Genomic DNA, 27,223 nt, shown 5'->3' with positions numbered 1-27,223 from the left:
AGGACACACTCTAAGCACTATGGAACTTAATTGCTACACAGAATTCCATCAATGAATTGAATTAAATCATTTTTTATTCAAGTTAAATGTCATACTGGAGAGGTAGGACTCCATACTAAGATGTGTTATTTAAAGAAGGCTGAGGACAAATTTGGAAAGAAAAGTAAATTTCTTCCTTCAAGTATTGCCATTAAAAAACTTTTTTTTTTTTAAATCAACTTTTGAGTAGAGTACCATCCTCATGCCCACCTCTAAGGTTGTGCTTGCAATTCAAACAGGATAGGTATACCCCTTCGGCAGTCTTGTATACACAGACACTCCCTGGCTTAGTTTCCTACAAAAAAAAAAAGTTTTCATCCAATAGCGAAGTGGCACTTTTTTTGCAAATTTCAAAAAGATTAAATGCTGAAATAAAATAGAAATAGATACTGTGCTTTTGTTGGGTATTTGAGTTGACTTAAAACTTTATCCCTGGAGGAAAAAAAATCCATGAGGAACACAACAGTGCAAAGCGGCGCCTGTAAGTATTGGCACTAGAAGCTCCAGTATTATCCCCCCCATAACCATCCGCGACATTGATTTGAGCTCAGGTGCGTGACCCCGCGTGGCTTTCTATCTTCTTTTCTACAAGGGAAGTCTACAACAGTGGGTAATAGGAACCTCCCTTTTCCTTTTCAGTCCTGTTTTCTCCCACAACTACTTTTCCTGGAAAGCAGACCACGGCTCGACCCCGAGAGAGGCCCGCGACCTACCAGACACCCCAAGGCTAGATTCGGGGGGGGGGACGGAAAAGTCTGCCCGCAAAGTGGGTGCCCAATTAAAAGAGCCCACATTTGCTGAGTGTCTACTGGATCCCAGTCCTCTGAGGTAGGCATTCACTCCGGCCCCATTTTCAACTGGAAGTGATGCCTGCCTCCTGGTGAGGACCCACAGGGGGTCCTGGGGAACCAGCCACGTGGGTCCCTGGCGGCGCGCCATCTAGAAATCAAACTCGAGCCAGCAGCAGGTGAAAGAGTTTATTGAAGCTATAGAGAGCGCAGGTATAGAGTGCCTGGGAGACTCAGGCGAGGAGAGAGCCCCTTGCTTGGGGTCTGGGGGTTTTTTAATTGAGGACTGTGGTCTGGTGTCGGGTCCTCGCAGGCATCCGGGCACCCTGGAACAAAGACGAGGGTCCAGGTGTTATTCCTTAGAGCCAGGGCTCTTGGCCCCGAGCTGTGTAGCGCCCGCGGTCTGGAACGCGCATCTGAGAGCTTCCGCGGGGTCCTTCTCCCCTGTTCCTTCCTTAGATGTTATCTATTCCAAAGAAATCATTAATTCCTGCCCCTTACAAGGAGGACGTACGCTATTTGCATGATGAGGCATGTGTAAAGTGGAGGTGTAGGCAGAAAAAGGAACAAGCAGCAGATTTTATGGAGTGCTTCAGTTTCCCCGTCACAGAAGGAGGAAACAGGCTTGGGAAGTTGAATGACTGACCCCAGGCAGGGATTTGAGCCCATGCGATGGGACACCCCAAATCGTGGCCAGGCCAGGGACAGCTAGTCTATTTTATCCCGACTTCCGGCTACCATACTGCCGTGTCTGCGACACAGCGCTTCACTGCCTCCGAGTCCCCGACCCTCACACCCGAACAGCGGACACCCGGACACCACTGAGCCCGCGGCGCCCCGCCAGCCAGGCTGCTTGGAGAGGCGGGCCCCGGCGGCCAATGAGAGCCTTAGGCGCTCCGGGCGTCCGCACTCAAGCCAATAGGAGCCGGGCAAAGACACCTGGGGCGGAGCCAGGACCCGCTATTGGCCAGAACTCCTGCCACTCCGGAACTTCCTGCGGGTCAGACTCAGCCCGGACCTCGCTGCGGTGCTCAAGTTTATCCGGCGTGACTGCCCTTTCTCTTGTTTTCTTTGCCGCTCTTCCTTCCCCCCCGCCCCTTTTTAGGGGGTCATAACTCTTTAAGAGAAACACTGAGCAACAAACGTTTTAACATGCCAGCCCTGTGAGGTAGGTGCTATTATGGCAGATGAAGAAACAGCCTTAGAATGAAAAGACTTGGCCAAGACCAGAATTGGGGAAGTTTCCAGAAGGAAACTGGAAGCAGGGCCCCTGGCTCCTACATTTACGTACATATGGAAAGGTTAGCCATTTAAAATGACTTGGGGAACCTCTGTCACGTGCAAGGCGGAGGAATGAAATGAAATGAGCGGAAGAACTTTACATTTCGGGTGGGGAGACGGACAAACCGCCAAAAATGATGTGAGTGAGGTAGAAAGTACCAAGTGCTGGAAGCATATCCATTTGTTCACCCAACAGCTATCTTAATATCTACCATTTGCAGCCTCCTCCAAGCACACAGATCTCTAGATGGAATTCAGACAAATAATTCGGGTGGGGAGAGTGTCACATTTATTTTGTTTTTACACGAAAATGAATATAGATAACAAAAATCGTCATTCATCCCAACATAAAAATAACATCTGCTGATTTAAAAAGAAAGAGAAAAGATGATTTTGAGCTATGCCTCGAATGGAAAGGACATCCAATTAAGAGACACAAAGAAGGGCAAAGGGCGTTGATCAATATAACTAAGGAATGAGTGCAGGGAATGGAAGTCTAAGAGAAATCCAAGACAGCTGCAGTCTGGGGAGTGGGCGGCCAAGGGTGCTATAGATAGAAATAAGGAATATGGAATTTGGATATGAAAACATGACATTAAGGATCTCTTCCTAAGGAGCATGGCGCCAGGAGCTTTGGAATCCAGGAAGACCTGGGTTAAGTGTCACTGAAACACACCACTAAAGATAGAAGGTTCAAATAAGGTATGTATTATAACCAGAAGCCAGCTCCCTTGCTTCAGGAACAACTTAAAAGAGGAGATGTGACTTCATACAATGACTTAAGGAGCTTTGTGCAGCAATGTACCCAAATATTTAGAACATCGTCTAAGTATTTCTTTGGACTTGAGGGAACCCAGTAAAGCTGGGATCAAGCAGGTGGGATGAGTCCAAATAGCTTCTGAAAGGTGAATTTCCAGTTATTTTGAAAAGGGACAGGGTTGGCGGGTAAGAATCTGGGCAACAGAATAGACTGATCTAAAGAACAGAAAGTAGATTAGTGATTGCCTAGAGCTGGGGGTGGGGTGGGGTGAGGGCTTAAAATGGTAGTGGGTTTCTTCTGGCGGCAAAAATGTTCTAAAATTGATTATGATGATGGTTGCACAACTGTGAAAATACACTAAAAACCATTGAATTGTACATTTTCAATGGGTGAATTGTATAGTATGTGAATTATATCTCACTGAAGTTGTTATAAAAACAATCAGGGTAGGGCGCCTGGGTGGCTCAGTTGGTTAAGCGACTGCCTTCGGCTCAGGTCATGATCCTGGAGTCCCGGGATCGAGTCCCGCATCGGGCTCCCTGCTCTGCAGGGAGTCTGCTTCACCCTCTGACCCTCCTCCCTCTCTCATGCTCTCTGTCTCTCATTCTCTCTGTCTCAAATAAATAAATAAAATCTTAAAAAAAAAAAAAAAAAACAGGGTAAAAAGTCAAAGGTAGGAACTGGTGTTATGTGAACTTAGCTGGTGGGTGATGGGGGGCTCCACTGGTCCTGAGAGGGCTCTGAAGGGGTCAGGGGAACAAAGATAAAGGCAGAAACAAAGTTGCCCAATAACTTGTTCATCTTTCTTCTCATTACACCCTTGAATGTGTAATACCGTGAGCTACAAGGGGATCAGGAAGGGACAAATGGGAGGGAGCTCCTTAGAAGGGCAACTGGTTTGGCATCAAGAGATGGGCACAGCTTTTGAAGATGGATGCTCAACTCACATATGGAAGAAAGGAAGCTAGATTAAACAGGAAAAACGTGGAGCGGAGAAGCAGGAAAGGAAAAGAAGTCTAAAGAGAAAACAGAAGAAGGAAGAAGCAGAAAGAAGTGGCTTTTTTGCCCTTCTTCATAAACGCAGACCTTAGCATATTCTGCACCGGCCGCCAGGGTTGTCTCTGGGCTGGCCGCAGCCCCTAACTGAATGAACACTGTGGACATTTTTTTTTTTTTTAAGTAAGGAGAAAGAGGAAGGGAGCTGTTAGCATTTATGCTTGTCAAAGTAATACTAGCCCTCACTTGTAGAGGATTTACTATGTGTCAGGTACCGTCCTAAGAGCTTTATGTGTATACATTTATTTAATCCTCTCAACAACCCTACAAGTACTATCATCATCACCTAAAATGAAGAAACTAAGGCACAGAGTGGCAAAGCAACGTGTCCAAAGTGGACAGTTAGTAAATGGCAGAACCAGGACTTGACCCCCAGTGATCTGGCGCCAGTTTGTGCTATCAACCGCTACACACCCCAAGTCCTCCAAATAATGTTAGCACAGTCGTTTAAATGCCACAGCTCCAAGTATAATTCCAAAATGACTTTTTCTTCATTTACAAAATAAGGTTCTTCACTACCCTAGCAATACCAGAGCATCGCACAGCAACCTGGTCTGACAGTAGTCATCCTCCCCATTTCAGAGCTGAGGAGACTAAGCCTCAAAGAGGCTGAGGAAATTTCCTAAAGTCATACAGTTCATGAATGACAGGGTCAGCATTGGAATTCGACTCTAACATCCTCAACGTTTATACTTGGAAGCAGTTTAAAAAACGCACACGTTGGGATGCCTGAGTGGCTCAGTTGTTAAGCATCTGCCTTCGGCTCAGGTTGGGATCGAGCCCCACATCAGGCTCCTTGCTCAGTGGGAAGCCTGCTTCTCCCTCTCTCACTCCCCTTGCTTGTGTTCCCTGTGTCTCTGTCAAATAAATAAAATCTTAAAAAACAAAAAACAAAAAACCCCACACACATTGGGGCACCTGGGTGGCTCAGTCAGTTAAGCACCCGACTCTTGATCTTAGCTCAGGTCTTGTTCTCAGGTTGTGAGTTCAAGCCCTGCATTGGGCTCCACGCCCAGCATGGAGTCTACTTACAAACCAACCAACCACACACATAGTTGTATATTTATTTGGCAGTGGGAAGAAACAATAGAAATCTACTCTTCTTTACTGTCTTGTCCTATGAACCTGTTCCTACAGTTCAAATGTTTTTGGGGTGCCTGGGTGGCTCAGTCAGTTAAGCATCCAACCCTTGGTTTCAGCTCAGGTCACGATCTCAGGCTCATGAGACTGAGCCCCATGTCAGGCTCCACGCTCAGCGCAGTCTGCTGGTCCCTTTCCCTACCCCTCTGCTCCTCCCCCACCTCAAATAAATAAATCCTAAAAAAAAAAAAAAGTTTCTGCTAAATAACATTAGCTTTTGAACTTTTAGAGTAAGTGTCAAAGAAAATGGCACAATCCGTCAGTCATCTTCTTTTGGGTTGTATCTTACAAATATCACCCAAACATGAAGTGTTTCCTTATATACAAAACGAATAGCTGCTATACTAACCTCACAGGTGGATCAAAAGAACAACAGAACATAGATGTGATTTGTTATATATTAAAGGATGTTGTATGAAGACAATAAACAGAGTCCCAAATCTTCCCCTTAACAGCCAGGTAGTTTTCGGTGTTACTAATTTCCATATTTGTAAAATGAAGGATAAATGCACCACATATAGAAATACTGGAAGGACAAAAAAGAAATACTGGAAGGACAAATGGACAACATACTGAAAGCACTTGGGGAAGTAGTTTGTACAGATAAATCCTGGATATGCGTTTATGACAAAAATAAATATGCTGGCCTTTTTTCTAAGAGTACTTTCTTCTTTGTCCAGAATTTGACATTATTCATTTCATAGGTAACAAAATAAGAGCTATTCATAGTACATTAGATGGGAAACAACATTGATAAAGTACTATAGTCACTAAATTCTGTGGATGTTTGCTCTGGAAGGAGCTTTTGGAGGACATCCTTTCCGGTTTTCTGGTTTCTTAGATGAAGAAACAAAATTCTCAATCTGTAAATCCTCAAGCCTTCTGAAGCTCAGACTTCAGAAGTGGGGAGGGGGGCAGAACCCTAGTTCACTGGGTGCACATGCCCCACTTTGAGGAGGGTATAAATTGTTCTTTTCCCACCCTTTTTGAACATTTACTTCCAAAGCCCAAGTGGTAATAGCAAGGTGGAAAGAGAATCGGCAAGAGTGGCTGTAGGGATACAAAACCACTTATACCGCTTGGAGGGAGAGGCACCAGGGAGAAAAGGTCACCATGTCACGATGACTTTCCTGAAAAGCCACTGCCATCATGGGACACACTGCCATACTCATGACAAAGGCCATCTAATTGGAGTGAATGGGAACATGCTGATGGTGTGATATGGACCCTTTAGGCTAAACAATCAAAAACAGTTTCAGTAACAGAAACCTTCTTGTTCTCAGCTCAGTTGTTTAAAATACAGTAATGCAGGATCACAGAAACTTAGAATTGGAAAGGAATTAAGGAATCACTAGCACTACTAATACATGGATGAGGAAGTAGGTCCATGGTCAGACAGCAGACTGAAGGCTAGAGATTGAGACTTGTGACTTGGGATCCTACACTCTTGTAGATCTGCTCAAGGAGCTGACCTGCAGGCTCTGCCTGAATTTGATGTAGCTCCAAGATGCTTACTTAGCCCAGGAACCTTAGGTAGTGACTGACCATCTATTATTATATGCCACCTGGGACCGCTCCTTCTAATTCAGAGGGACAAGGTTGCGAACACGGAACAATTATAAAATTAAGGCTGCAAAGCTTTAAAGTTAACTAAGGAGGCATAGTTTATTTTTTAAAGATTTTTTTTTAAATTTGACAGAGAGAGAGCACAAGCAGGTGGAATAGCAGGCAGAGAGAGGGAGAAGCAGGCTCCCCGCCGAGCCAGGAGCCCGATCTGGGGCTCGATCCCAGGACCCCAGGATCACGACCCAAGCCAAAGGCAGTCGCCTAATCAACTGAGCCACCCACGTGCCCCATAAGGAGGCATAGTTTAAAGACCACTGAAGGCTGGAATGGTTAGGGAAGGTTTGAGAAAATGTGACTTGAGCTGTGCTTTAAAGCAGAGCTTTCTGACCAGCTTTGATTCAGCCCACCCACAATTTGTTTGTACTCCACTGTGATGACCCATAGTGGGGTGTTCCCCCTCCCCCAAACTCGGGAGATTTCATATGAAAATCCCAATTTTGGAGTATCATGAAAACTGCAACACTAGGCCTATATTCACTTTGGCAATAAGGGCAAGAGCTGAGAGGCATAAATCCTCAGCTAAACACCCACAGTTCATTCTCATTATGCCCCTAACTCCTTGGGCAGTCAATGTGCTATTCATGTTTTGGGAAATGGGAAAGACAGCCCAGATAGGAGAATAAGACACAGAAGTGAAGATGAGTGGGTATGTTATAGGGTGGGGGAATTGCTTTCCAAAGGGGAAAGACGTGTTTCCTAGCCCAAGACACATACCCGACTCTAGTATTAGAGTCTGGTGAGAGCCTGGTGCAACCATCTCAGTAAATAAACAAAAATAAAGTGTGTGTTGCTGGTAAGTCAAGAATGCCAACTTCACATACAAAGGGCAACATACTCATTTTCCTTCTACTCAGTATCTTCATTTTGGCATGTTTAAAAATACAAACTTTTTTTTTTTTTAAGATTTTATTTATTTGTCAGAGAGAGAGAGATCGCACAAGCAGGGGGACTGGCAAGCAGAGGGAGAAGCTGGCTCCCACTGAGCAAGGAGCCCTATGCGGGACTCAATCCTAGGGTCCTGGGATCATGACCTGAGATGAAGGCAGATGCTTAACCAACTGAGCCACGCAGCATCCCAAAACACATTTTAGAATTCACACAAAATTTAACAAATTATAAATTTACTATAAATGAAAAGAAGTATAATTTGTATTGCATAATTACAACTGACTTGCTCTTTCTGAACCCCATTATATAACACTGGTGGTAAGAGGTGTAGCTATTCTTTTTCTCCTAGTCAAGTTTGTACCCTGCTTGGCTTAATATATCCCAAGAGCTCTTCCTATTCTGGATTCAGCTCTTCCATTAGACTCACAGTATTCCAGTGCACATTTTCACAATCAATGCCCCAAACAGCCCATGATATTCAAAGGAGTCCATGGAAAAGAAAAAAAAAAAAGCCCTATGTCTGCCTGGAAATTCATCCTAACAAAAGGTTAAGAGGTTCTTATAGACAGTTTTTGCTTGGAGGACCACAATTCAAATTTACAAAATGTGCCTAACAATAAAAAAGGCTAAGAAGCACCACCCCAACTATCCTGCTATGTATTCATTTGAAGAGCTACTATTCAAACCATGGTTCTTGGCCTAGTCTCCATTACCTCTACTTTCTGTTAAATACCCAGAGAAGAATATTACAGTGCTTAGAATACTTAGGAAGCTCACAGACAATCTCTTCCTTTTAGGTCAAGTTTAGCATGCTATAATGATATTTGGCACCACCCAGTGGCAATCTTTTCTCATCTATGTGTGAATAAATAGCAACTTTGCAAACTCTTGTCGTGGCAACAAAGAATACCTCAATCAATGAATAGAGACTAGAATAACGTTGCAAATCAAACAAAAGAAGTTTTTTTTTTTTAAGTTACCTCCTTTGAAAAGTTCAGATCATTTTAACATGGTTTTCCCACAACAAAGATCTTAGGTAATTAAAAAAAAAAAGAAATGTTAAAATGATTATTTTCTTCTTTAAATGTATAAACATACTGGCTTTAATATAAAATTACATGTTGGAAGGGCCCATTTGTAAGGGTATTTAATTTTTCTTATGGGAAAACAGTAAAGTGTCCATACATTAGTGCTTTAAAAATGTGAGAGAGAGAAACTCAGAGCTTTTTCTAGAGAAGTGTCCCAATTGTTAAACTATAATTATTTCTTCTAAGAAAATCAAGTGGAATACAGGATGGCTCTGTCCCACAGGAATCTAAAACACAACCTCTCTTAATGTATATATAGAAAATTGGGGCGACTGGGTGGCTCAGTCGTTAAGCAGCTGCCTTCTGCTCAGGTCATGATCCCGGGGTCCTGGGATCGAGCCCCGCATTGGCCTCCCTGCTCAGCAGGGAGCCTGCTTCTCCCTCTCTCTCTGCTGCTCCCTGCTTGTGCTCTCTCGCTCTCTGTCAAATAAATAAATAAAATCTTTTTTAAAAAAGTTCTGTTCTGCAAATCTCCATGTATCAACAGATACTGTAGAATTTACATCACGGGATCTTCTGAAAAGGAAGAGGAAAAAAACAGTTCTTCATAGGTGGGAGTTTTAGGAGGTTATTTTTGTTTTGTTTTGTTTTTTGGTATCTTAAATGTCAATGATCACAAAAACTTCTGGCTTCTCTTCATTATAGACCTGCATTGCTGAGTAGGTTATTGCCTTGACTTCAGTTCCCTAAAGCAGGGGTTAGAGAAAAAACAAGAAAGAAAAAGTGAACATCGAAATCAGAATTATTTATTCTAGCAACAACTGGCAGAAAGGCCAAACGTTACTATTATTCTGAAAAACTAAAAAGCCACATGAAACAAGTAGTACTTGTACAGCACTCCCCACTCATCCAGCAACAATGCAATGTGTGCACAGGGAAAGCGAGCTGGCTGGGCGGTTAAGGGCTGCAGCTCGAGGCCTGGCTTTGTTCCCGCCTGGCTACGGACGCTGTCTGACCCCTCCAGCACCCGCTTTCCCGTTTACCAAATGGCTTGAGTGGAGGAGCCCAAAGCTCTCCTACTGCCTGGCTCAGGGCTCCTCAAGACCTCCTGCTTGCAGTGTGACCCGGGCCCGAGGAACACAGACTCTTCTCTCCTCCTCCGCTGCCCACTCACTTTATCATGGGGTTCTCTCTCCATGTGTTTGATACATGACAACCCCTCCTCCCCTGCCCCAGTTTAGAACCCCAGGATTAGACATCCTCTTAGTTCCTTCCTGTTCTAGAAAAGAATCTACAAGAATTCCGTGTAGTGCGAAATGTCTCGGGCAATAGGTGACTGGCATTTGCTAGCTCCATGGCACAAAAGAAATCTGATGATTTCGCAGACAGATTTGAAAGGCACCCACTTTTGCTTTTTTTCCCTCTGCCCTAATCACCTGGTGAAACCACAACCTAAATCCAGTTCAACTTTCTGCCTATAGCAGCACGCACCATGCTAACTGGTTATCACCTGAAATCATGTCCACAGTCTCAGAAGGGTCCTCAACCTACACTTGAGACCTTCTCACCCTCTGAAACCATTACTTTGCATCTTCACCACCAGCATCCCTCCCTCATTCTCACCCTCAGGCCGTGCCTCCTAGAGAAAACAGGAGCAATCAGGAAGAACTGGCTCATCTCCCATCAAATCTACCATCTCCTGCGTCTGTACTCACATGAGCTTTGCCTCCTGTTACAACGAACAGCCCGGCCCTGTTCCTATCAGAAGGCTGACCCCTGACCCTGGACACTCTGTCCTCTAACCCCCTTACCAACTTAAGGTCTTTGCTCTGAAATTATTCTCTCCCTCTCCAGCATGATCCATTTGCCCTGAGTTCCTAGATCACTTCCACATAGCCTACACTACTCCTTGCTGCTACAAAACCTCTTCACCGAAACAAGACAAAACAAAACAACTTTTCCCTTCCCCACCACATTCCCCTCTGGCTATTACTGGTCTATCCAGTATGTTCCCTTTTTCTGCAAACTCTTTGAAAGAATTGTCTCAATGTGCTGCCTCCACTTCCCTCTCTCTCACTCATTCACTCTTTGACCCACACATCTTTCCACTGATTAGTAAATCCATGGTCAACTGTCAATCCTCATCTCACTCTGAGCAGTCTCAAGAGCATTTGCTATCTGGCTTTAGGGCACCCTTCTTCTTTTGCTCCCTCTCATGAGGCTCTCCTTCTCCTTTCCTTTTTGGCTCTGTCTCTTCCAAAGTTAGTGCCCCAGAGCTCAGTCCTCACCATACGCTCTCTTATCTACACCTCCCTCCTTGGTAATCTTATCTAGTCCTATGGCTATAAATATCGTCTATTCAGTGATGGCTTCCAGATTGAGATCTCCAGATCCACCTATCTCCCAAACAAGTCATCCTACAGACAAGTGCCTATTATGTGACATCTCCATTTAGATACCTAATATACACCTCAAACATAGTATGTTCAAAAGAAAGTTCCACTGTGTCTTTTGTATTATAATTCACATGGCCCCCTCTCCTGGTTTCTCTTCTTTAATGCTTCTCTCCCAAGGTTCCCTCACCAGGCTTCATTTCATCATGCTGTGCTTGAAGAAATGATACTGCAACTCCTAGAAGAAACCTGGAGTCCTCAGTCACCCTGAACTAATTTAGGTCTCCCTGGCCTAAACACAGGGGTCAGCAAACTGCAAATCACGGGCCAAATCCAGCCTGCTACCTGGTTTTGTACAGCCCCCTGCCCAAGAATGGCTTTTACATTTCTAAATGGTTGGGGGAAAAAAACCCACAAAAGAATATCTCATGACATTTGAAAATGATATAAAATTCAGATTTCAGCGGCCATGACGTTTTATTGGATTACAGCCACAGTCGTGCATCTCTGTGTTGTCTACGGCAGCTGCAGTGTTACAACAGAGGAGCTGAATACTGCTCTTCTATCACTCTTGTTCCACGAAGCTTCAAACATGATCTAGCCCTTTACAGAAAGCATGTGCCTGCCCCCATTCCTCCATACACATCTGACTGGTATAGAGTAAAGCCACACAGGGTGGCAAATACAGAATCTGGAGATGCACAGAAAGTAGAAGGTGCTTTAGAGAACGAACATTCAGTCCAACACCTTCATTAAAGGGAAAGATACAAAAGCTCGAAAAGGCAAAGGGACTTTTAAGTCTCACAAAAATCTGTAACAAACCTGTCCCTAAAACCCAAGTACTGACTCCTAACCCACCAAGTCAGATGTGTGTAGTCCCAGTGTTTAGACATAACAGGGTCAGAGAAGTCTGAGGAAACCTTATGACTTTACACCATTTTATTAGAACTCACTGAGGTTTACCGTCATATACTGACTTCATGGTGAGGAAGTATAAAATGTTTTTAATGGCTGGATTTAAAAACATACCTGAGGGTGCTTGGACAATGAAAATTCTTCTCCCCACCTTGAGAAGGAAAATTAAGACATGATTAAGACTTCCAAGATTTAATATTTATTTATCCTTTACATATTTTAAAATAAACCTTATCAATGTGGTTAAGATATGAGAAACTAAAAGAGATGGGAGGGCTAAGGAAGCTATTAATTTCAGTTTGATTGCCAGTAAATACAGCTGTTGAGGGACTTATGTGCTATAGCTATTTCAACAAGGTTGATGGTTGCCGTAAAAAAAAAAAGTGCCCTTGTACAGTGTGCATGTGGTAGATTCTTAATATACATTGTTTAATGACTATTGTTTTATAATAGAGTAGCATGTTCAAAATTTTCACTGTATTCAAAGCTACAGAACTAATTAATTACTATCTCCTATTGCAGAAAGCAGGTCTGAGTACTGCAGAGGCAAAATACATGCTGTAGGATTATTATCTTAAATCAGTTTGCATTTTATAACTTTTCAGAAAATGTCCATGGCCTGTATACAGAAGGCCCTAGAAAGGTACTCTCCTAGAACCTGGGATAAGTATCTTCTCTGCCTTCAACACAAATGTGACTAGAGATCACAGGAGAAGCAGTAGTGGTAGCAGAAAGAACAAAGCTTTGTGGGTTTTTTTTTTAATGATTTATTTATTCAAGAGAAGAGGGAGAGAGCAGGGCTCAGGTGGGTGCAGAGGGAGGAGGAGAGGGAGAGAGAATCCCAAGCAGACTCTGCCAAGCGTGGAGCCCAAAAGAGGGCTCAGTCCCACCTTGAGATTATGACCTGAGCCAAAACCAAGAGTCCGACATTCAAGTGACTGTGCCACCCAGACACCCCGAAATAACAAAGCTTTAAAATTCTGTTCAACTATGCATTAGCTAAGTACCCTTGGAGAAGCCGGATTCCTTACCCATTTAAAAAAAAAAGAAAGAAAGAAAAAAGAAAAGGAGGGGAAATAATAAAAGACCTCATTTTACAAAAAGAAAGAAATCAAATTCAACATAAAGTGGAAAAAAATGGACTTCATATAGAAATAACCTAAAAGATATCCTTAAGTGACTGAAGAGATTTGAGAAACACCAAGTCCAATCAAAGAGATCTAATCAAGTGTTTGAAACTCTGGAAGGAAAAGTGTAATTTGTTAACAGAAGGAACTAGTTTGAACAGAGTCCAGGTGTTAGGATCTACAAAAAGGATGCATCAGTGCTTCCTGTCACCCAGCCAGGTTTCATGCAAAAAAATTTTACGCTAAAAATCAGTAAATTGGGAATCAGTTTCAAGAACCAGTATCAACTTCATTCTGACAAATTTCTGGTCCTCCAAAGCTGAGGACCAAAACCCTTGCTCCTAGGGCTCATAAAGCTTAACCTGCAGAGCTCCACTGGGATGCAACTGGACCTCTGACTTTACATTTTTGTCTTCCTGCCTCCTAGGTTCAGTGCAGATTTTTAACAACCTTCATGACTTGCTACTTAAAAGATTTTCATATATGTGCTGCCAAAGCGAGCACAAAAAGATTTTCAAAACATACCCAATTGACCGTAATTTGAAATTTCTTTGATCAATTTGAAGTACTTTCACTTCCTAAAGAGGAAAAAAAAATTTAATTTAAAAAAATGCTCATAACAGACCATCTACTAAAATATGTCTAATAATTGTCAAAATACTATGTTGTACACCTGAAACTAATATAATATTGTATATCAACTATACTTTAAATTTACAAAAATATGTCTAGGTTATCCCCTTTCCTAGAAAATAATAGCATACTATTTCTCTGAAGCAAAGAAAATTAAAATGTTAACTAAAGTAGAACAAATGAAATATATTTCAAGGAAATAAGGCTTTTTCATACATATTCAAGGGAAATATTCCTGAAAAATGTACAATCTAAAAACATGCGTCAAAAAATTTCTCTGTAAAACAGAATAGGATGATACAGGATTTCAATCATTCTCAGCCCATTTGTAAATAACACTGTAGGCTCTTGACCTCTGTAAGACAAGTGACCAGTTAGAAGAATGTATGTAGTGAGGCTGGGAAGGGAGAGAATGGAGGGGTGTGGAAACAAGGAGGGCCCTATGTGTTAGGTTAACAATGATGTTGGAGAGGGGTTCCCTTCTCGAGGTTGATGGCAGCAAGCAATATCCATTTGGCTTTTCCCTTTTCATGTTAAGGAAAGCTGAGAACAATTTTTAAATTTAGGCCAACATTTAGGCTAAATTTCGCATGGGGACAAAGGAACACATGGATGGACATAAATATAGTTCAAACTTGGGAGACATAAAAAGTGTGGGTGACGATAGCAGGTCCATTCTTATCACACAATCCTGATTAGTGACAAGTATATGGTAAGAGATCTAAATATTACAAAATGCATATACATAGGTCAAGTCAGGTTAACCAAGTCCCTATTTTCTGCAAATCAGTATCATCTTATGTATCCATATGGCTTGGTTTTGCATCATGTGTTCTATTCTCAATCACTTTTTCTTTTAAAATCTGAACTAAGAACCCATTGCTCAGTAAAAAAGAAAAACCCTTGCTTACCCGGGGTATGAAGAATTCATCAGCACTGAACTTATAAAGCCACTCATCCAAAAAGTGAAACAGCAGAGACTGTAAGTCATCTCCTACAAAGGATCATGAAGAATCACGATAGTATGAGGTTTAATAATTCTTGTCTCTAAAAACTTGTTTGAATTTAAAAGTGCAAGGAATTTCTTAGGCTAGCCAAAAGAGGAAGAACAGGCTCATGAATTAATTTTGTTGTTCTTACTGTGAAAATGTACTTAACTTATGTAGAACACTGCAGATTTGCATGACAATTTCTTCCGTGTGAATAAATTGGTTACCTTGGGTTTCTACTTCTACTGTTTGCAGGGGCTCCACAGTCCCAGTATCTGTCATGTAACCAAACATGGCCATTGCACATTGTTCAAATGCTTCCTCCAGAGTATCTCCCCACGCATGTAACCTAAGGAAATACATTTATGCCCTGTGTAATAAAATCTACAGCAAGAGAGAAAACTTGACAGCAAGGTCAAAATAAAATCAGCATGATAAATACAAATCCAAAGGCCTCAATCAATCTAATGGCATGGAAATCAGGTTCTTTTAAATCATCATTTTCATGTTGTGAAGAAACCAAAATAGGAAGAGAATTAAAAGTAGGGACAGCAAGATTAAAACATCAGACTTCCTATTTAAGAACATGACTTCAAAGGCATAAATTGCAGGTGTACTCACTGGACATCTGCTGTATGATCCAAATCTGAGGGAAAGAGGGAAAAACACATTATGTCATTAAACTTGACTAGCAGATCACAAGAAACTCTAGTTCATTATTAAGAACATTATCCTTGGGGCGCCTGGGTGGCTCAGTCGTTGGGCGTCTGCCTTTGGCCAGGTCATGATCCCAGGGTACTGGGATCAAGCCCCACATGGGGCTCCCTGCTCTGAGGGGAGCCTGCTTCTCCCTCTCCCACTCCCTCTGCTGTGTTCCCTCTCTCGCCATGTCTCTCTCTGTCAAATAAATAAATAAAATCTTTAAAAAAAAAAAGAACATTATCCTTTGGGGCGCCTGGGTGGCTCAGTTGGTTGGGCAGTTGCTTTCAGCTCAGGTCATAATCCCAGGGTCCTAGGATAAAGCCCTTGCGTTGGGCGCCAAGTTGGGCGCCAAACTTAGCAGGGAGCCTGCTTTTCCCTCTCCTTCTGCCCCTCCCGCGGCCCTGCTCATTTTCTCTCCCTCTCAAATACATAAATAAAATCCTAAAAAAACCCAAAAACATTATCCTTTAAAAGCAAGAAAATGTGGGGCAAGCTTCACCTTTTGCTATCCATTTACATAAGAAAGTTAACTGCTTTCTTAAAGGTTATTTTTTAAAAAGTCAAGATTTGTATTTTTTTTTTAAAGATTTTATTTATTTATTTGACAGAGAGAGAGAGACAGTGAGAGAGGAAACACAAGCAGGGGAAGTGGGAGAGGGAGAAGCAGGCTTCCCACTGAGTAGGGAGCCCCATGTGGGGCTCGATCCCAGGACGCTGGGATCACGAGATCATGACCTGAGCTGAAGGCAGACACTTAACGACTGAGCCATCCAGGCGCCCCAAGATTCGTATTTAAATAACAATTTCTAGGAGGCAGCAGGGCCAGGAGCTTCAAGGTGATCTAAAATGTCTAATACATTGTAGTATCTCAATAATGCCATTTCCTGCCATTTGTTACTTTTCCTCAACAAATCAGTATCTTTTCTAAATATCTGCTGTGTGAATGACCAAAATTCTAGGAACTACTTCATCATCAAAGATATAAAATTCCAGATTTCTCTGTCTTACCTTTTCATGAACATCTAACCAAATCCTATACAAAATAGGTTTGTCTTTTTAAAATAAGAGCCAAGTTTTTTATTTGTTGATTTCTTTCATTTGAAGTACTCCTCAATGATACCCTTGGCTAATAAAACGGTTTTAGAAAGTAAACTCTGCAATATGTTTATGAGCTTTTTCCTGATATCCCCACCTAAAAGTAACAACCGCTCCTATCACAAACTCCCACTGGATCTGCATCTCAACATTTCGCAGTCTATTCTTCACTGGTATCATGACTTCTATCAGTTCTTCCCACTTGGGATCATAGAATATTCAGGCTAGAAGGAAGCTGTGTAGCTCATTTATTATAATTCCTTCACTTACAAGAAGAAACCTGGGGTGCCTGGATGGCTAGGTCTGTAGAGTATGCGACGCTTGATCATGATCATGAGTACAAGCTCTATGTTGGGTGTAGAGATTATCTTAAAAAAATTTTTTTTTCAAAAAGGAAAAAACCTGCAAAGAGATCGTGTGACTTGTTAAAGACTACTGTTGATTAGAGGCAAAGGTGGGCCTAGAGTTGAGAAGTCCCAAGCACCAGGCTAATAGACTTTGCACCATAACATATAGTCTTCTGGTGGCACTCAAGGTTCAAATTCATCTCTAATTCACTCAAAAATATTCTTGTGGACTTAATATGTTTTAGGCACTAGGAGATGACCAGGAGAGAAGATAAACAAGTTAAACGAAAAGGTCAGGTGTTAACCCTAGAGAAATGAACGCCTGTGTCCAGAATGCTCACAGCAATTTATTCCCCCAAATTAAAAACTGAGTATCCACCTATAGAACAGATAAACAAAGACACAAGGCAGTACTGCTCAGTGATAAAATAGTGCGACCTACCGACTCATGCATTAACATGAATCTCAAAAACGTTAAATGAAAACTGCAAAACTCTCAGCATCTAACACCTCTATCCAAAATTTCTGTGCCAAGAGTGGTCCAACTTTAGCACAGATGGGCTTCTAACAGCATAAGCCTTGCTCCTAGAATCACCCCAGCCCGAGCGCCATTAGACTACCTGCTGGAGAAAGCGCCAGAATTTACTGTTTGTTCCAGCCAAAACCTGACAATAGGCCCTTAACCTCCCTTTCTTACAGCATTTACTAAAAAGGGCTTACAACAGTGAATATTTATCCCTTACAACTCAGCAGGGTCCTTCTCAAGGACTCCACAGCCATTCCTTTGAAGTGTAATCATCTGGAAGGACTCCCAGTCCCTGTGGGAGGATAGAACCCAAACTTCGAACTTCGGTAACTGCCTGCTACCATACTGTAGGCCTAATTGAATTTACAGACTAACCATTAGTGATTTTTCACTTCTCTGACTCTACTGAGCTCCCGCTCTCCCCTCTTCTGCATTTGCCCTTTAAAAGGTCCCATCACCTCTGTGCAATTCGGAATGGAGCTCAGCTCTTTCTCCTATTGTAGTTACTGAATAAAATCCCATTCACCACTTAAATGTCCAGCTGCATTTATTTTTGATACTGAGTGAAGAAGCCAGGCATAAAAGAATCTATACCGTGTGGATCCACTTGCATGAAACTCTAAAACAGGCAAAATTAAGCTCTGGTGATAGAAATCCAAACTGTCTGCCTCAAAGTAAGGATGTGGGGGCTTGCAGGAAAAAAGCAAAAGGGAACTTTCTAGGGTAATGGAAATGTTCTATAGCCTGACTGAAGTTTGGTTACAACCCAATGTATAACACACTCCAGTGAAAAATACATGTATGTATCTGTTTACTGAACTTTTTAAAAAAACATTTTTAAGTAATCTCTACACCCACTGTAGGGTTCGAACTTATAACCCTGAGATAAAGAGTGGCATGCTCTGCCAACTGAGCCAGCCAGGCGCCACCAATCTCATCAAAAATATCTTTAGGGCACCTGGGTGGCTCAGTTGGTTAAGCGACTGCCTTCGGCTCAGGTCATGATCCTGGAGTCCCGGGATCGAGTCCCGCATGGGGCTCCCTGCTCGGCGGGGAGTCTGCTTCTCCCTCTGACCCTCCCCCTCTCATGCTCTCTCTCTCTCTCATTCTCTCTCTCAAATAAATAAATAAAATCTTTAAATATATATATATATATATATATATATCTTTAATAACTGGGAAACTGTCAAGCTCATGATGGTATATACAAGTTTTCCAAAATTTGAATTTCACTCAAAACCTTGAATTTTATCATTGCCAACAAGTATCGTGTTATTTTCCTTGATGTGACAGCACTTTATTTAAGAAATTATCTGCCAAATATCCCTGTCTGAATAACAAAAACACAGCTCACAGGCGCCTGGGTGGCTCAGTTGGTTAAGCGACTGCCTTCGGCTCAGGTCATGATCCTGGAGTCCCGGGATCGAGTCCCGCATCGGGCTCCAGTCCCGCATCGGGCTCCCTGCTCAGCAGGGGGTCTGCTTCTTCCTCTGACCCTCTTCCCTCTTGTGCTGTCTCTCATTCTCTCTCTCAAATAAATAAATAAAATCTTTAAAAAAAAACAACAAAACACAGCTCGCAGCTCCATTACACAGGTTCTTTTCCTCAAGGTAATCAATACTTTGACAACCAGCAGAAACACTTTATGCATAATTTCCATTTTGTTTCACAGAACATTAAAAAGACATGTACTCAGTGGTCAAGATTTAATAAAACTGACAGTCCTTATTGATTCATCAAGGACATCTTTAAGTCAAAATGACTTTTTTCTTTTAAGTACAAGAAGGTAAGGAATAAAGTGACTCCCAGCAGAGTCTGGTGCTGCTGCCTCAATCTGTCCTAAAAGGACAGCAGTTTTACCCCCTCCGGTGCTTCCGCACCATCAGCGCAAATATCAACACAGTAAAAGAGCAAATAGCTCAGTATTATTATGAAAGTAGTTTTGACATCACAGATCCTCTGAAAGGGTCTGGGAAACCCCCGGAGGGTCCAAGGACCACACTTTGAGAACTGAAAACTATGGAAGAATAGGAAATAAATTTAACATGGACTGAGGGGTTAAGAATTCCCAAAGGAAACAAGACTTAACACTGTAAGAACCAAGAGACCAAGGGTGATCTGAATCTGTTTGCTCATTCTCTTATTCCCAATTTCTGCTCGGTGTCCGATACACAACAGGTGTTCAATCATATTGCTGAATGAATAAACGAGATGGTAACTACGCTGAGTCTAAAAGGAAAAACAGCTACATACAGGATAAGCTTGGGAGGAGGTCTGGGGGCCATCTGTGGAAAGAAATGAAACTGGGAGAAAATACAGACTAATCTCACACTACATCAAAGACTGTACAAAATGTTGGCAAGTAGAATCCAGTAGGATCAAGTGGGATTTATTCCTGGAATGCCAAGATTCAATTATTAGGAAACAGATTAATGTAACTCATATAAATATATGATCCTCTCCATAGATATAATCATGAAACATATCATAAAAATATTAACAGGATTTTTGAGCAAAAGGATTTTTTCTGTACAACAAATTAAAAAGTCAAACTATCTTTCCTTCTTCTCTCATTCTTAATTGCTATATTTACTGAATGTTTTTGTGGTATAATAAAAATATATATTTGGTCTTTGTCCCTGGTTTCTGGCAAAGCTCCTAAAACGCTTGGATTTTCCTAAGTGATAGAAGTGTCTTATTCATTAATTATCCCCTCTGTCCACACCTGAGTCTATGCTTTTAAGGTTACTCAGGATAGGGCTCCTAGATAGCCTTAGAATGGGGTGGTCGGGCACCTGGGTGGCTCAGTTGGTTAAGCGACTGCCTTCGGCTCAGGTCATGATCCTGGAGTCCCGGGGATCGAGTCCCACATCGGGCTCCCTGCTGAGCAGGGGGTCTGCTTCTCCCTCTGCCCTCTTCCCTCTCGTGCTCTCTGTCTCTCATTCTCTCTCTCTCAAATAAATAAGTAAAAAATAAAATCTTTAAAAAAAAAAAAGAATGGGGTGGTCACCAGGATGATCAAACACAGATTAAAGAGAGGGAACTTTCAGCCCCACCCCCTCACCACCAATGAGTATGTGTCTGGCCTGTGGAGGATGGAACAGGAGACTAAGCTATAGACACGTAAAGAGATTTGGAGAACATCCCATTGATGAACTCATCAAGGTACTAGGAGGATGACGAGCCCAGAGGGGGTATGGAAGCTCCAAGCCCCTCTCCCCATATCTTGCCCAATGCATGGCCTCCATTTGACTGTTGCTTAGTTGTATCCCCTATAATAAAATAGTAAACCCAAGTAAAGCATTTACCTGAGTTCGTGAATTGTTCTAGCAAATTACTGAACTTGAGCCCAAGGGGGGCTAGAGGGGATACGTGGGAACACCAGAAATTGCAATTGGCTAGGCAGAAGTGTAGGTAGCCTGGGTGGCCCATTTGGGGCTGGTGTCTGAAGTGGGAGCAGTCCTGTGGAACTGAGCCCTTAACCAGTGGGGTCTGTGCTAATTCTGGAGAGTTAGCGTCAGAATTGAATTGAATTGATGGACACCTAGTTGGTGTCAGAGAACTGGAAAACTGCTTGATGTGGAGAAACCACGCATTTCATGTCAGAAGTGGTGTTAGCAGAGGGTGCCTGGGTGGCTCAGTTGGTTAAGTGTCCAAGTCTTGATTTCGGCTCAGGTCATGATCTCAGGGTCGTGGGACTGAACCCAGAGTCGGGCTCTGGGCTCAGCGAAGAATCTGCTCTAGATTCTCTCTCCCTTTCCCTCTGCCCCTCCCCCTAGCTCTCTCTCAAATTAGTAAAATCTTAAAAAAAAAAGTGGTGTCAGAGGAAAGAAAACAGATGTTTTATAATGCATATATTATGATAATACAGTAGAGCATACAAAATTCAAAGTGTGCAATGAAAAAAATTTGGAGATGATGGCCCAAGAGTAGCAACTGAAAATTATACTAACGATAAGAGAATTCCATAAAAAGGCAGTGTAAAAAATTATACAACTCAATAGCCTTCACAATTTTAATCAATTAACAGGACAGACAGAGATGACAGCATGAAGAAGGATCATTTACATTTACATCAGAAACAAAAAAGATGTGGAGTGCCTGGTTGGCTCTGTTGGTAGAGCATGCAACTCTTTTTTTTTTTTTTTTTTTTTTTTTAAGAGCATGCAACTGTTGATCTTAGGGTCATGAGTTTGAGTTCCACGTTGGGACACAGAGATTACTCAAAAAAAAAAAAACAAAAAACAAAAAAACAAAAAAGATGAAATACCTAAAAATAACCTTCTCAAGATACACAAAATAAGATTTGAATACCCTATTCCTGGAGAAAAAAGCTAATGTAAATATTAAAGCTTTAATTCTCCCTAAATTCATAATTAATATGAATGAAAAAATACCAATAGTAATTTTTTAATCTGTGGGTTTTTTTTTTTAAGTTTTTATTTAAGTAATCTCTACACCCAATGTGGGGCTCAGCACAGAGCCTACTTAGAAATAAGTAAATAGGGCGCCTGGGTGGCTCAGTTGGTTAAGCGACTGCCTTCGGCTCAGGTCATGATCCTGGAGTCCCTGGATCGAGTCCCGCATCGGGCTCCCTGCTGAGCAGGGGGTCTGCTTCTCCCTCTGACCCTCTTCCCTCTTGTGCTGTCTCTCATTCTCTCTCTCAAATAAATAAAATCTTTAAAAAAAAAAAGAAATAAGTAAATAAATAAATAGGAAAGGAGGTGAAAAGGTAGCCAAATATATGCCACGCTGGCATAAAGATTATTTTGAGCTGAAGACTAATGAGAGAAGATACAAGAAAAACTCTGCTTTCCCCACTATATGCCTAAAACATAATTTTGTAAAGGTGCTCCCCATTGCCTATCAGCAAGGAAATTAATCATCAGAGAAAACTCTAGACCCCTATCCACCCAGAATCAGCACCAGAGGAATCAACATAATAAAGTTTCCTAGCTAGCCCTCATCTTCCATTAGTTCCCCCATATATTTATCTTCCCACGATTGGCTGCCCCACAAATACAAAGTGCTTTTCTGTTGTCTTGTCATTTGTCTACAAAATTACTGCTCCTGTCAAGATGCTATGTAAGCTCAAGTTCTTCATTGCCGAAGCTGAGTGATGTATACATGGAAGCCATTAGTTTTGTCTATATTTATCTATATACAGAAAAAAAAGCAAGAATGGCAAGAAAGGGGGTGGCAAGAAAGTGCCTAGGTGGTTCAGCTGGTTAAGCGTCCCTGTCTTAATTTCAGCTCAGGTCATGATCTCAGGTTGTGAGATCGAGCCCCACGTTGGGCTCTGCACGGGGCGTGGAGCCTGCTTAAGAGCTTAAGATTCTCTTCTTCTGCCCCCGCCCCCCGCCAAAATAAAAAAGAATGGCAGGAAAAGGGCAAATAGTGAGGGGAGAGTGTCCTACAAGATATTAAAAGATAGAATAAAGCCTCAATAATTAAAACTACAGCACTGGCACATAAAAAGAGACAGAACAAAGGAACAGAATAGTTAAGTCCAGCTACAGACCTAAATATAGGTAGGGGAATTCTGTATATGAGAAAGATGTCCCATTTCAATCACAGGGAAAAAGACAGACTGCTGAAGAAATGAAGTCAGAACATCTGGTAAGTCACCTGGAAAATAATTAAATCAGATACTTAATTTCTACCTTACTCTAATTCTGATGTATTGAAAATTAAAATGTTAAAAAAAAAAAACAAAAAAAAACTAGAAACAAGAACAATCTATAACTATTAGCAAAAATATGGTTCTCACAAATATGAGCAAGAAAAAGCCAAACACAAAAGGAAGACATACTGGGCGTGCCTGGCTGGCTCAGTCAGTAGAGCATGTGACGCTTGATCTCTGGGTTGTGAGTTCGAGCCCCACGCTGGGTATGGAGCCTACTTAAAATTAAAAAAAGAAAGTTAGAGAGCGCCTGGGTGGCTCAGTCGTTAAGCGTCTGCCTTTGGCTCAGGTCATGATCCCAGGGTGCTGGGATCGAGCCCCGCATCGGGCTCCCTGCTTGGCGGGGAGCCTGCTTCTCCTTCTCCCTCTGTCTACCACTCTGCCTACTTGTGCTCTCTCTCTATCAAATAAATAAATAAAAAATCTTTAAAAAAAGAAAAGAAAAGAAAGTTAGAAAGACAAAAGGCATACTGTATAATTCCATTTATAGAATGCACAAAAACAGGCAAAGCTAATCTATGATGTTAAAAGTCAGGCTAATTTTGGGGGGGGGTTCTGGCTGGCTCAGCTGGTGGAGTGTGAGAGGCTTAATCTGGGGGTTATGAGTTCAAGCCCCACGTTGGGTGTAGAAATTACTTAAAAATAAAATCTTAAAAAAAAGTCAGGCTAATGGGAGCAGGGAGAATGGTGGTGATTGGAAAGGAGCATGAGATGGGCTGCTGGGATGCTGTAATATTGTTTATCTATCTGGTCAGTTATACAGGTGTATTCAGTTTGTGAACATTCACTTATGATATATGCACTCTTTGGTACATGTATTATACTTCAATAAAAGTTTATTTCCAAGCGCGCCTGCCTGGCTCAGTTCATAGAGCATGCAACTCTTGATCTCAAGGTGGTAAGTTCAAGCCCCACATTGGGTGTAGAGCTTACTTAAAAAAAAAAATTTTCAGGGGCGCCTAGGTGGCTCAGTTGGTTAAGCGACTGCCTTCGGCTCAGGCCATGATCCTGGAGTCCCGGGATCGAGTCCCGCATCGGGCTCCCTGCTCAGCAGGGAGTCTGCTTCTCCCTCTAACCCTTCTCCTTCTCATGCTCTCTGTCTCTCATTCTCTCTCTCAAATAAATAAATAAAATCTTTAAAAAAAAATTTTTTTTTTCATTTCCAAATGTACTAGAAGAAAACACAGGAGAGTTATTTTACAATCTCAGAGTGGGCAAAGCCTTCTTAAGTACGACTTCCCAGGGCGCCTGGGTGGCTCAGATGGTTAAGCGTCTGCCTTCGGCTCAGGACATGATCCCAGGGTCCTGGGATCGAGCCCCACATTGGGCTCCCTGCTCCTTGGGAGCCTGCTTCTCCCTCTGCCTCTCTCTCTGTGTCTCTCATGAATAAATAAATAAAATCTTAAAAAAAAAAAAAAAGTACGACTTCCCAGAAGCCATAAAAAGTTAATAAATTTCACTACATAAAAATAAATTTCTAGAGTAAAACAAACAAAAACAACCCAATAGAAAAATGGGTAAGAATATGAATGTACACATCCCAGAAAGGGACATAACAAATAGCTCCACACATACAGAAATATGTTCAACTTCACTTATAATAAGAAAAAATGTAATTAATATGACAAGATATTTAAATTAGAAAAGACCAAAAAGTATGGTTATGCAATAAATGGGTAGAAGTGTGAGGAAAGAGGCACGCTCATACAATGCTAGTGAGAGTATAAATTGGCATAACCTCACTGGAGATCAATTTAGCAATAACTGTTAAAATTAAAAATATACATATCCTTTGACAGAGCAGCATAACTTCTGGAAATTCACAGATATACTTGCACATGTACAAAACAATAGATGCACAAGTATATTTACTGCTGCATTGTTTCTAATAACAAAAGACTAGAAATAACATAAATGTCTATCAACTGGAAATTGGTTAAATAAAATAAATGTTAGAACATCTTTGCATGTATACATGAGAAAATGGTAAGGACTGTTGATGTTGACCTGGAGAGTAAGACTAGATGGTCGGGAATCAGGGCTAAGAGAAAGACTTTCACACTGTATACCTGTTGTACTTTTTGAATCAGATACAAGACTTATTTTTTTTTTTTTAAGATTTTATTTGATACAGAGAGAGAGAGAGCACAAGCAGGGGGAGCGGCAGGGAGGCAGAGGGAGAGGGAGAAGCAGGCTCCCCGCAGAGCAAGGATTCCGATGCGGTGCTCAATCCCAGCACTCTGGAATCATGACCTGAGCTAAAGGCAGCCGCTTAACCGACTGAGCCACCCAGGCGCCCCGATACAAGACTTATTGAAAACTGTTTTTAAGGGACGCCTGGGTGGCTCAGTCGGTTGAGTGGCTGCCTCTGGCTCAGGTCATGATCTCGGAGTCCTCGGATGGAGCCCCAGTAGGGATCCCGGCTCAGTGGGGAGTCCGCTTCTCCCTCTCCCTCTGTCCCTCCTCCTCCCCGCTCGTGATCGCAAGCGGGCGCACTCTCTCTCACTCTCAAATAAATAAAATCTTTTAAAAAACTGTTTAAGAGAAAAATGAGCAAGGGAGATATGTGGGTTCAGAACCCAGTATGCCATGGTAAATAAACTCTACAGAGGACAAAAGAAAATTAATGAGATTTTATTTTTTTTTAAAGATTTTATTTATTTATTTAACATAGACACAGGGAAAGAGGGAACACAAGCAGGGAGAGTAGGAGAGGGAGAAGCAGGCTTCCCGCCGAGCAGGGAGCCCGATGAGGGGCTCGATCCCAGAACTCTGGGATCATGCCTGAGCCAAAGGCAGACGCTTAACGACTGAGCCACTCAGGCGCCCCAAATTAATGAGATTTTAAAGTAGAAAAATAAAAGTCAGATTTGTGCTCCCCAAACCATAGCAACCTTTAGGGAGTATAACTAAACGTTTATATAGAAGATCAGAATCTGCACTATGCTTTCAGGTGTATTATCTCATTTACTCCTCAGATGAAGGAACTAAGGTGCAAAGAGAGGTTATCTGATTTGCCTTAAGTTAACAAAGCTGTTCATGGCAAAACCAGGTCTTTTTACTAAAAACACGATCCAGGTCAATCACCAAGTTAGCAGTTCCCTACTCAACTTTCCTTTTTTTTTTTTAAGATTTTATTTATTTATTCATGAGAGACAGAGAGAGAGAGAGAGAGAGGCAGAGGGAGAAGCAGGCTCCCAAAGAGCAGGGAGCCCGATGCGGGACTCGATCCCAGGACGCTGGGATCATGACCTGAGCCGAAGGCAGATGCTTAACCATCTGAGCCATCCAGGTGCCCCCCTACTCAGCTTTCTAAGTCCTCTAACGTAACCACACTCTAACCACCCCACTGTTGGGAGATACATACGGGCGACAACCCGGCAAACGCTTGAAAATATGGTTATCTTTAGAATGAATACACCGGTAAAATTCCCACAAGGTAATGTGACTAGGTAAATGTAGAAAGAGTTCAAGAGACTGTAAATGTGGCAGCCCAGTTTCCCGACTCTCAGACCAGGTGGCTTTTTCCTTTAGCATCCCCCAGACAGGGACCTACAATACAGGGCGAAACGGGATCAAGCCTGAAGCACCTTACGGGGTAAAGCGGAAAGCTAGGCCGGAAGACCTGGGAAAGGAGAGAGAGCATGAGAGAAGTGAGCCACCTACTCACACTCGTACTTCCGAATGGCTGGAGGATACTTGGCCTTTCTCGCCTTCTGCTCTTCAGTCAAATTGTAATCTCGAATATCTTCCTCTTCCTGCGCCATGATTGCAGCACTAAACACTCTACTTCCGCCCTTCATTAGCCGGACTTCGGATCTGATTTACAACTTCCGCTCTAGACTCCGCCCCCATTGGCACGCCCCCTTAAAGAACCAGGACTCCATTCTCGCCGATGTACTTTATACCCTAAGATTTCTGTCCTAGGGCCTGCCGCTGGGAGCACATCTTTAATAGGCTTAGACCCTATTTTCTGCGTTTACTTCATCCGTTCTAAGAAATAAGAAAAAAGAAACTGGAGGACCTAGGAGTAGGGAGACACTTGAACTAGACACCCCTATGTCTGAGTGGTTGGAAGCCTTTTCTTTCCGCCTCACTCCCAGAGTTGTTAACTAGACCCGAAAGCATCCTATATTTCTCATCTGAGTATTTTGACAGTGTCGGCAGCTGAACGGCCTTTAAGAAAATGGCTGCCCCCTGGAGAGTG

At 42.3% G+C, this 27,223-nt stretch overlaps 1 protein-coding gene across 6 annotated transcripts; it reads right to left on the bottom strand.

Moving 5' to 3' along the window:
- Window positions 1-1,001: 1,001 nt before the first annotated feature.
- ZBTB8OS (zinc finger and BTB domain containing 8 opposite strand) lies at window positions 1,002-27,215 on the bottom strand. 6 transcript variants are annotated; one of them, XM_064589537.1, is made up of 7 exons: window positions 26,687-27,210; window positions 15,285-15,309; window positions 14,891-15,012; window positions 14,586-14,668; window positions 13,567-13,619; window positions 12,029-12,065; window positions 1,005-1,153 (listed from the first exon to the last, which is right to left on the bottom strand). In XM_064589537.1, the coding sequence occupies exons 1-7, from the start codon at window positions 26,817-26,819 to the stop codon at window positions 1,103-1,105; spliced, it is 504 nt and encodes a 167-aa protein (XP_064445607.1). In that variant the 5' UTR covers window positions 26,820-27,210; the 3' UTR covers window positions 1,005-1,102. The 6 variants fall into 6 exon arrangements, with proteins under 6 accessions (XP_064445606.1, XP_064445607.1, XP_045754141.1 ...); XM_045898185.3 differs by lacking the exon at window positions 1,005-1,153 and adding an exon at window positions 4,273-9,352 and having other exon boundaries at window positions 26,687-27,203; XM_045898186.3 differs by lacking the exon at window positions 1,005-1,153 and adding an exon at window positions 4,273-9,352 and having other exon boundaries at window positions 26,683-26,793.
- Between the last annotated feature and the right edge of the window lie 8 nt (window positions 27,216-27,223).

This window comes from Mirounga angustirostris, unplaced genomic scaffold, assembly GCF_029215605.1.
Source record: "Mirounga angustirostris isolate CCGP_5_RB_7025 unplaced genomic scaffold, mMirAng1.0.hap1 SCAF_4, whole genome shotgun sequence".
Taxonomy (NCBI): domain Eukaryota; kingdom Metazoa; phylum Chordata; class Mammalia; order Carnivora; family Phocidae; genus Mirounga; species Mirounga angustirostris.
Note: the sequence above shows the minus strand (reverse complement) of the source record. Positions and strands in the feature narration are given on the sequence as shown.